At 51.9% G+C, this 11,288-nt stretch overlaps 1 protein-coding gene across 10 annotated transcripts; it reads right to left on the reverse strand.

Moving 5' to 3' along the window:
- Positions 1-2,526: 2,526 nt before the first annotated feature.
- LOC112288331 (transcriptional corepressor LEUNIG-like) lies at positions 2,527-11,288 on the reverse strand. Of its 10 annotated transcripts, none has more exons than XM_090255385.1 (17): positions 11,069-11,288; positions 10,189-10,286; positions 9,683-9,792; positions 8,846-9,349; positions 8,352-8,429; positions 8,085-8,187; positions 7,898-7,947; positions 7,197-7,544; positions 6,506-6,745; positions 5,519-5,767; positions 4,855-4,999; positions 4,609-4,718; positions 4,190-4,339; positions 3,843-3,998; positions 3,614-3,730; positions 3,235-3,444; positions 2,527-3,125 (listed from the first exon to the last, which is right to left on the reverse strand). In XM_090255385.1, exons 1-17 carry the CDS (start codon positions 11,098-11,100, stop codon positions 2,982-2,984), a joined length of 2,844 nt encoding a protein of 947 aa, XP_090111511.1. In that variant the 5' UTR covers positions 11,101-11,288; the 3' UTR covers positions 2,527-2,981. The 10 variants fall into 10 exon arrangements, with proteins under 10 accessions (XP_090111511.1, XP_090111491.1, XP_090111465.1 ...); XM_090255365.1 differs by having other exon boundaries at positions 6,506-6,748; XM_090255339.1 differs by having other exon boundaries at positions 6,506-6,748; positions 7,898-7,950.

Genomic DNA, 11,288 nt, shown 5'->3' on the forward strand with positions numbered 1-11,288 from the left:
AAATATATGGACTTGTCTACAATATCTAAAAAAGCAACATAGTTGAACAAACTTGCATGTGATTTTGCACTTCAAATCAAAAAACCAATTCCAATATATTGTAATAATGAGGGAGTATCAAAATCGCAACAAATCTAGATATCAATCCAAGAACAAAGTATATAGCCACATGCCATTATTTTATAAGAAAAAAAATGAAAACAAGAGGGATTAAATTAATTTATATGTCCTCTCTTGAACAAATAACTAGCATCTTTACCAAATCCTTGGAGCTTGGTCTATTTGAGAAATTCAAATCAAAATTGAATATCATTCCTAAAGGAGAAGCACACTAACAAAACTACTTCTCTTCTCATCTTCTCTTCTCTTTCTTATAACAAAACTACTTCTCCTCTCATCTTCTCTTCTCTTTCTTATAACAAAATTACTTCTCCTCTCATCTTTTCTTCTCTCTTTCATAACAAAACTACTTCTCTTCTCTTCTTCTCTTCTCTCTCTCATAGTTATAGGCATCAATTAGCACATCCAACTTAGTAGAAAACAAATCATCACTTTCTCCTCTCTCTCACTTGCTACATCACCCTCCTTAAACTCAAGTAACCATTTTCTCCAAGCATGAGACACCACCCTCAATGATTGAAGAAAATGGAAAACCTGATCATCAACTCCAGCATTGTCAACCAGTTTCGGGATAATCACACTCTGAAGCAGGACTTCTAAAATTTCACACACGAACAAGGAGGCAGTTCAGATTTCACCCACGATCTCCCGAAAAACTACTTCATCAGAAAAAAAAATTCATTTACAGTCCTCTGAATTTCAAGCTCAATACACACAGATCTTTGACAGGCATCTGCGCTCTCCAACACAAAAGGCAGGCCCACAACGACAAATTCCACTGCCTCCATATAATAAATCCTTGAGATGAACCGTGGACAACTAAAAACAATCAAAATAAATTCTTTCACAAACTAGAGTCACAGAGTACATGTAGTTTCTTAAGTATCAAAATTGATGATTTCGTAGTGAGGGGGGGGTGTTGGAACATCCATCCCTACATCATCGAATGAATATTGTATGGATGACCTGAGATCCGACATTTGTGCCGAACACTCAGATCTCTGTACATATGTAAAGCCTGCGACAGCAGTCTCGCAGTAAGCCCCTTTCTGTTTTGTTCTTCCATTTATTGTTCTCTCAGTATGTTCCTCAACTTCTGCAGAAAAAACCGCAGCTCATTTTGAAAGTCAACATGCGAATGGTGTAATTTTGCTGAATCTTGTACCCTGTGAGGAAAAATAATTACTATTGTATCATGAGAATTTCGTTGGTGGACACGAAATCTTGCCAACTCATTGTACCACGCTTAAGTTGGATATTTTAATATTTGGGCTTGGTGATGCTTTGATCTGGTTCTCGGCTGCAAAATGAGACTTGAGGATCCAAGTTACAAACCAAAGATGATTCTACTAATATCCCACATTTGAGCACTTCCTCGGACTGCAATTAAGTGGCCCTCATGCAAGAACAGAATGTCTCGGTTGGATAAGTGTGAACAAACAATGCTATATCATTCATCCAACACTTGAAGTCAGATTCAGGATCCCCAAAAATTGCGAAAATTCCTCTACTGTTGGCGTCCACATTCAAATATGGGTGCAAAACACTCGAGTCATTCGGGCTTCACTCATGCCCAGTAGCTCCGCATTATTCAAATGGGGTTGATGCGAACGAAGAGGGAGGATAGAGCACGTGATGCTGGTGGGCCATATCAACTACAAGCTCCAGTTGATTATACTTTCCGGTTCCATTAGAATCCACCTTCAAAAAAACACACAAAAATTCTTCGTGACAAAACTTGGTGTCGTTGGCAGTCAAAAAGCATAGTCAGACACTGCAACAGTGCACGTAATATCAAGTACAGAATCTAAAAAGAGAATCTTTTAAGGTGCACTGTTTACTTGGGCATGACAGAATGCAGAGAGGACAAAGGAAAGGATAAACACTTTAAAAAAATGCAAAATCAGTGATAGAGCCAGTCAAGAGAACTCAACAAAAGCGGATAATGTCGACGCTGCGATGTTAAAGCCGTGGTTGCATTTCAAAACCGAATAACACAAGATTTCAACACGAATTTCGCCATGGAAAATCGATGGGACCAAAGTATCTCTGAACACTGTAAAACAAAGAGCAGATGAACCTAAAAGAAAAACGGTGGTAACAAATCCGCGGTCAAGGAGCATTGTGCAAATACGGTACTGAAATGAAACCAATGGGTTGGTGTACTCGCAAGAAAGCAACCAAAAACACGTCAGGCGAACACCAATACAGCACTAGAGTTGAAAACGTAACTCTACCTACGAAAAAACTAAAAACATTCCACACAACTGCACTACTTACATAGAATACACTGGCAAAAATAACCATGACACCTGACCGATCCAGACATACTGAGTGAAGAAAACCTAGAAACGCAAATCAGCGTAAGGTCAAACGATGCGCCATGATGGAAATCCCAAGAGAGACTTACAGCAACACTACAATTTTCATATACATTTCTACAAACTTACACCACTGTTCACTGAAATACATGATCGGCTCCATCTCTAACCTTCAGCCCATTCCGCCTACACATCCTTTTCCTATTTCAATCTTCACCTCTACTCCAGAATCATTGCTCTAACCAAGCTCCCTCCTCAGACTACCACCCTCTCTTTACCTGATACCAGCCCCTACCTTCCCTGCTCTCCACTCCTCCCAGCTCGGATCCACCGCGCCGCTCACCTACCCATTTAGCTTACATCCCCCCTTACCCCTCTCCTCCACTTCATTATCACATCACACATCTCTCCCTTCACATCATCCACCTCCACGTCTGCTCCGCCTCCGCACAAACACCACCGCCGCGCCATTCATGCACGCCTCCAACTTCCCAAAAACGACACCTCGCGCCAGCCCCCTCACACCCCTCCCCACCTCCACTACTTCCATAACCTCACGGACTTGTCGTGACTCGCCGACGCCACCATCCCGGTAGCCGCTGATGACGCCAGAGCCGCTATCAGGCCCTCGTGCGCTGGCACCGTCATGCTTTGCTTTTCCACCATGTTCCACAGCTCCAGTGACTGCACAAACGTACCCCTTCTTCATCAATCTCACTCTTCCACCCAACACACACGCCCATTCCATCACCCAACACCAACACACACGCCCATTCCCCACCCCCACCATCACCTGATAGCAACCGATCACTAGCAGCGACGGGTAATTCGGATGGAACACGCATGAATGGAACTTGTTCCCGTTGCAGCTCAGCTCGTGGATGCACTCTCCTTCCGCTCCGCCCGACCCCAAGTTCCACACTCTCACCGAATCCTCGCTCACAGACGCTACGAAGTCCCCGCTCGCATCCCAGCACATGGAGTGCACCGGTTTCGTATGTCTCTGCACGATCACACCAACACCACCGTCAACCCCGCAAACTGCACCACCCTCCCCCGATAACCACCTCATCCCGTCCGCCACAGACACCCTCCCCACACAACAACACCGTCCCCTTCACACCCGCAAATCCCTGCTCCGTAACGCCACCACCAAACACCCCAACACGTACCTGCAGGGTGTGCACGCATGTTTCTGACTCCACGTCGAAAATTGAAACCACGTTCTCTGCGGCGGCTGCAAGCAGCCTTCCTTGCCGAGGTTGAAACCTCATTTGCGTCATCCCCCCCTGCGCATCGCCCACACAACACTTGTTCAACTCGCTCCTCCCCAGCATCCAAACCTTCCTACCCTCCTCATTTCACCCCCACCCACACAAACACCTCCCGCACCTCACGTACCTTGAACACTCGTGTGCATATTCCCTGATTCACGCTCCAGTACCGAATCTCGCTGTCGCCGTCGCACGAACACAGAAGATCCTGGTTCAACGGATGGAAATCCAACGACATCACCGATGTCTGATGCCCCGTGAAAGTCCGCAGCGAGTAGTTGTGCTGCATTCACCACAACCTACCCCCCGTCAGATACCAAACTTCGCGTCCCCCTCTCCAACCCCTGTCTCTCCTACGCCACCCCCACCCCACCCCAACCCCAAACTGCCACTCACGCTGCACGCCCCGCACTCACAACTCACACCCAACCCCTCCATCCCCAACCACACCCACCACCTCGCCCAACCACTCACATTGTCGGCGTCCCACACCCGCACTGTTTTGTCGAACGACGATGTTGCCAGCCGTGCTGCATTTGGATGGAACCTCACGTCCGTGATCAGCAACGAATGCTCCTCCAGTGAACTCTTCAGACTCAGCGTGTCCATGTTCCACAAAACAGCCTGTCCAACCAACACCCCCGAACACGACCCTCCCCCCCCTGAGCCTCACAATCCACCAAGCCGTCACATACGCACCACACTTCCACCTCCCACAACCATCTACACATTTCCTCATGCCGCCACTCTCCTCCCACACTAGCGGAACCACCGTCCCCCCCACAACCCCACTACCACTACACCACCCAACTCCCATCCACCCCTCGCAGCCCCCACTCTGCCCACCATTGTTCCAAGCGCCACCCCAACCCACATCGCTAAACCCTTCTCACCTTCTTGTCGTGCCCTGCACTCGCCAACAACTTCCCGTCCGATGAAAAATGACAGCACACCACTTTGCTCGTGCTAGCCCGCAGGCACGTCACCTCGTTGAACGAGAAACCTGCCTCACCAGTCCCCACTCTGTCAAACTCTGCAACCTCGCCTACCCGCAAATATCTCCTTCTCCCTCTACTCCGCCATCGCCCCGCGCATCACACCTTTTCCTCCCAACCAGGATTCGTTCGCAACCGACTCACCTTTGGATACGTCCATACTGTGTCCGGCAGGACTCCTCTTGCTGCTGCCGAATAGAGATTCTCGTGGGTCTGCCTCCTCGTGGGACAGGAACGATTCCACGTTGTCGTCCAACGACCCATCCTCGCCAAAACGCTCTATCTCAGCCTGCAACCCACCACCATCACCATCATCACACATATCCCTTCCTCCACCACCACCGTCCCCTCCCCCCCCCAACATCCGCTCACATGCGCAACCACCACATCAACCCATCCAAACCACACAAACCTCTCCCACCACACCCCCTCACCTCCCACAACATCACCCACCCCCTCTCATTCCATCGCACTCCTCACACTGCGCTTCAAATCACTCCACTCACCACCGCCTATCCCCACCCCAACTCCGCCTCACCCACATCATCCACATTCTCTCCCACCCGCCGGACTTCACACGCCCCACCCCTTCCAGGTCCCCACAACCCGCGGGGCGTCTTCCCCAACCCACGCGCCACAATCCCCACACTCCGTCGCTGCCACCCATGCGACTGCCTCGGATCCAATCACATTAAATGCGCCACACACTACTCTCTTCTCCCCCCAACAACGCCCACAACTACCCCTCTACGCGGATGCGCGGATACCCGGATCCCGGATGCAAACTAACGGGTCACCAACTGGTTACCAGCTGGTTCGATGGTGATGCCAACGTCCCAGTCCCATCGGCACCATACATCAGTAACGACTTTGAGATGCTGCCACTATGTTGCAATGCTCCAGCCATGGACATTACGTCCCCAGCCGTGTGTGTAGATGGGGTCGAAGGTGCCGAGTTCGGACCCGCTGTGTTCCCGGTTCCTGTACTGTTTGCAGGGCCCGAGGATGACGCCGCCTGCTTTCTCTTTCTTGCACTCGGGGCAACCTTTGCAGCAGCCTTTTCCCCAACCCACACACATTTTAAGGTGAGGTGCTCTTATCTTGTCTCTCTGTGCGACGCTCAAACCTGCCCTTACAACCAAACAGTGCAAAACTACTTCAACCTCGTATGCTATCCCCTTTCGCCCTCACGTCAACACCCTCCCGACTCCATCCCTCCGGCTTCAACCCTCCTCACAACTCCATCCCCACCGCCCCACCACACGTTCCATCAACCACTTCTGTGCCCGACCCCTCCGCTCCACTCCCGCTCCAAATCAACCACCACCCCATCACACATCCACAAACACCACTCCTCCATTCCCGACCCCAAACCACCCATCTCAATCCACCTCCACCTCCACCTCCATCTCCACCTCCACCTCCACCTCCACCTCCATCTCCACCTCCACCTCCACCTCCACACACATCATCCGCCACCCCCCATCACGACCATCCTGCTGCCTCCACCACTCCCACACCACCCGCCACAAACCCACTCGTGCGCCATCCCCAAATCCACCCCATCATCCAACCCAACAATACCTCCCAACTCCACACTCACTACCTCCATCTCCACCCACTCATCCAAACGCCTCCTCGTCCCACGCGCAAACCCAATCCCACCACCTCCACACCGCACCCCCACGCTATCCCACACCACTCCCACGTCATCTCCCCGTATCCTTCCACGCGCGATCAACCACTTCCCCACTTCGCCCAACACCAAAATGCTTCATCGTTACACCAACCGTACCTGCTTTCCCGTGCCCGTGCTGTTCGTGCTCGGACTCGGCTCCACGCCTCCGTACACAGCGTCGTTCTGTCGGAACGAGTTCGACACGTCCACGTTCACTTGCCCCGACCTATCCTGCTGCTGCAGCGGCGTCGTCGGATTCTGCTGTTGATGATTGCCACCCTGCTGCTGTTGCTGCTGCTGTTGTTGTTGCTGCTGCTGCTGCTGCTGCTGCTGCTGTTGCTGCTGAATATGTGCAAACTGCTTCATTTGTTTAACATAAACAACCAACAGACCCAACCACCTCAGCTTCCATTCAAAACATGCACCGCGCTGCCTACCCACACAACTCCACATCGACGTACTCTCCACTCCTAACCAAACAACCAACACTACCAAACCACCCATCTCATCCAATTCCCACCCTCTTCCACCTCCTCCTCCATCACATCCGCTGCCCCTCCCCTCCCACTCTGTCTCCGCTGCCCAACTCACCCCTCAACACCCCCACCATGTCCCACCCAACACCTTCACGGCCTCATGCTCCACCACATTCCAAACCGTCCAAACGCCCCACCCTCCTTCATCACACTTCACTAACATCTCCCTCTCCCCGCAAATCCATCACCTTCCATGCAACCACCATGCCAAACACACATCCTCTACCACCCCCCTCCAAACCATTCCACGCCTTGCGTGCACATCTACGAACCTTCATCATCAGCTCCGATTGATTTGGATCCTGGGGGCCCCGTGGTATTGAAGGACCTCCCTGCATCGGAGAACCCACCCCACCTCCTGATAGATCGCTGCTTGCATTCGATTGCCCGTCCTTCCCCACCACGCTTCTGTTTCCCAGCAGCACGCGGAAACGCCGCGGATCCATCTCGTTCAACAGCGGAGAACCTGACGTTGACATGTTGCCCTGAGCCTGGGCTTGTAACAGAAGCTGCTGCTGCTGTTGTTGCGTCAGCATCTGAAACTGTTGATACTGATTCGTCCCTTGCAGGAATGGTTTCTGCGCTTGCCCTGCTAGCCCTGGTCGAAGTTGATCCATGCCCTGCCATCAACGCGCGCGCACACACACACACACACGCACGCACGCACGCGAGCGCGCGGGTATAAACAACACATCATACGCAACATATCCAACACCTCTCCAACACGGACCCACGCACCACTGCCATCCGCACAACTTGCTCCCAATTTACCACCGCCCCACAAACGTTCCCATCTCCACACCATGCCGCCTACCCTTCACGTTCCGGACGCACCGGGAACCCACAAACACCACTTCCTCATCACTCTCAAATGTCTCTGGGAAGCACATCCCGCCAATGTGTGTGCCTCGCCATCTCACACTTCCACTCCTGCTCAACCAACATGCTACACCACAGTCGGTTGGATACTCACCGGCAGTGGCCACCCTTTCAGCGATCCTTGATTCACACCTTGGTTTACACCTGCTGACCCTACACACTCGTTAGAACCATCCATCTTTCCCCAACACCACCAACACCACCATCCTACCAACTACCCTACCTTCACACTACCCACTCCTTGTCACCAACCGCCCTCCCCACCATCAAACGAAACCAACCTGGACTCAACAGTGCAGGTTTCGTATGTCCAACCCCTGGCACACCAAACATGGCCGCGTCTGGAGCTGGAGACCTTTGGTTCAGCACATCGTTCTTGTTGTCCTACAACGCCAACCACAACCCAGTCACCAACATGCTTCTCCATCACTTCTCCCACACAACCCTACCTATGCACCTGCACACTCCGCACAACCCATACTGCGCCCAACACATCAATGCTCGCCCCGCTACAACAACCCATCAACCACCACATGCTTCACGCCCACCTGCGACGATCCTGACATCTGCGATCGCGCTTGAACCTGTTGCAAAGCAGTCGTCGCGTTGCCAGCCAGCAATGGCCTGTTCCAAACAAACCCCCAACTCACCGCATCAACCTCTCAATCCTGCTCTCCTCAACATACCATCATCCCACCCCAACCCTCACCAAACTACCAACCACCAAACCACCCCACTCCTGTGCACTTGCAACGCCCAGCGCCCCGCAAATCACGCGTCGCATTCACCACCTCAACCCACCAGGTACGCCCACATGCCATTACCTCTGCAACCACACCACCCAACGTCCATGCGTCGTCAGAACCCAACAACCAATCCTTCGCTCCTTCCTGCCCACCGCGTTCCACTCAACTAAACACCCTCTGCCTCCACTACACCACAACCACACCCATGCCTCTGCCCACACCATCACCACACACGCGCCGCTCAATGTTCAAACCATCCCCTCGCCCCCAAAACCCAACACGCGCGTCTTCACTACCTTCATGGCCGTCTCGTCCAGTGTGTCCCTCTGATGTGGGTGCTTCAGCCGCTCTTCGTATATTTTCGTAGCCATCGCATTCGCAGTCGGCTGTCGTAGCATCGCATCTGCGCCCAGTCCATTTGCCGACCCGTTCAACAAGTGCGAGCTCGCTTCTCTTCGCTGCTGTGCGTGCCGCTGTTGCAAGATCTGGAGTTGCATCTGCTGCAACTGCTGCTGCTGGTGTTGTTGCTGTTGTTGTGCTTGGGCTTGTTGCTGTTGGTGCTGTTGTTGATGCTGAGCTTGCTGTTGATGCACTTGTTGTTGCTGCACCTGTTGTTGCTGGACCTGCTGCTGCTGCTGCTGAGCATGCTGCTGTTGTTGTGCTTGCTGTTGCTGCACTTGTTGCTGCTGCTGCTGGGCCTGAGCCTGAGCCTGCGCCTGAGCTTGTTGTTGTTGTTGTTGCTGCTGCTGCTGCTGCTGAAGTTGCTGCTGTTGCTGCTCACGAGCCTTCAACTGTTGTGTCTGATCACACCCAACAACACCACCCACTGTCAAAACGCACCCCACATTACTCGTGCGACTCCCGCCTACGCCAGTCCCCTCAGCGTCCACAACACTTCGCTGTGTACCTCCCGTTCATACAATTACAACCCACCCTACTCACGGACACCCCGTATCCAACCCATCACGTACTGTCCTTACACTCCTCGCGCTCTCCCACCACCCCACAACATTCCTTCTACCATCGCACCTCTCTTTCCCAAACCCCTTCTGTGCGTCAACAATTTGTCTAACCAACACCGGAGCCCATCCCTACAGTTTCACCATGCCACTCCAACACCACACCGTCCTCACCTCGATGTACGAGGCTGCCACTTCCGAATGCTTCTCATTTGTGCGAGCAATGAAAATATCCCAAAATACTGACCACCATTCAAATAGAAACCCTCCAGGCGCATCGATGGCTGCAAAAATTAGAACGCCAACTCCATCGGGTCAGTCAAATGCACCACAACACGTTGCCCAATTCCCCAATCGGGCTTCCTTCCCTTCACACACCAAACCCTACCACGGCTTTACGTTATCCTCCGTGCAGCACCAATTCCACAAACTTGCGTTGCGCTGCTAAAAACTTCCAGTCGCAACAAAATCCCGCATGCATCCGTACATTCCTTACGTAATGCACCAACAACAGCCCCACCGACCTGTCATACTACTCCTACTCCCTCACAACCCTCTCTTCCTGTCGGATCCACCTAAACTACTACCTTCGCCTCTGCCTTCACCATGGGACCGGACTTCGTGACATTCTTGCATCAGTAGCCCCTCATCGACACAGCACAACCACAACATAAACGTACCAACAGGATCCGACGAAACCTTCCCCTCGTTCAAAAATGCTTTGGCTGATGCTTGCAGGTTTCTCTTTATCAGATAGTCGTATATATACACATCCAACCTGCACAACAAACCCACGTGGTCTGTCATCGTTACAAGGGTTCTCCCCGCCACACACCACACCTCAGACTTCACGCTCTACCACAACGAATCATCCCGATCTTCTGACCCAAACTTGACGACATCCCTTCCACGGTGAGCCGCTCAATGACTCCATCAATTGCTCCGATCAACTTGTTCTCTGCTCCTGCGTCACCTGAACTGCTTCCATCTTTGCTTCACGACAGTCCACTTGATGCCCTTTCTATTCTAGATTTTCAAAACACGAAACTGATAGACACCACTTAAAAATCCCCCGCATCAGATCCGAAGGGCATGTCATGGTGAATTTGGGCTTGTTGGCGAAATTATCCTGTTTTGCTACCTCTAGAGGTTCCTCCAGAATGACTTGATATCGACCCCTTAGCAAAACATAATGCTAACTTAACCACACATCCACCGAACGAAAACTCTTGTGAGAATATACGCGGTATTAGGTTACCGAAAGGTTTTGCCTTTGATTTGGGTTACTCGATTAGAAACAAAACAAATGCACGAGGGTGCTAAAACCCCAATACCTACTTGACCGCCTCGTGTACCACCAATGCATCGCTGCCGATCGGCTCCTTCTCAGAACAACGTAAATTTCGATTACAGCCCTATGCAAGCACTTGTCACCAATCTGGAGCTCATGGAGTAACTTAGATTTGATTCGCATCCGACTCATACACACCACGTCCAGCAGAATAGCCAAAGGCGAGGCAACAACCCTCGTTGCAACAACTTTGGTGTGAGAGAGCTTACATTTTATCGGCCTCCCAGTTGCTCTGCGCCATGGGAACGCGACCGGCACCCACCACTTCACGGCCCTTCCCGAGGCCCCCCCCTGCGTCGCCCCTAACACGAATCCCTTCCGTTTCCGAGTTCCTGTCTAAGTCGCTAGTGTTTCGTGGCCGTCAATTTCGATTCCGGTGAGCCTTCTTCCCCCCGTCGGAGCGGCGTAGCCCTTGCGAGAGCGCATTCA

This window comes from Physcomitrium patens, chromosome 1, assembly GCF_059467195.1.
Source record: "Physcomitrium patens ecotype Gransden chromosome 1, ASM5946719v1, whole genome shotgun sequence".
NCBI classification, from domain to species: domain Eukaryota; kingdom Viridiplantae; phylum Streptophyta; class Bryopsida; order Funariales; family Funariaceae; genus Physcomitrium; species Physcomitrium patens.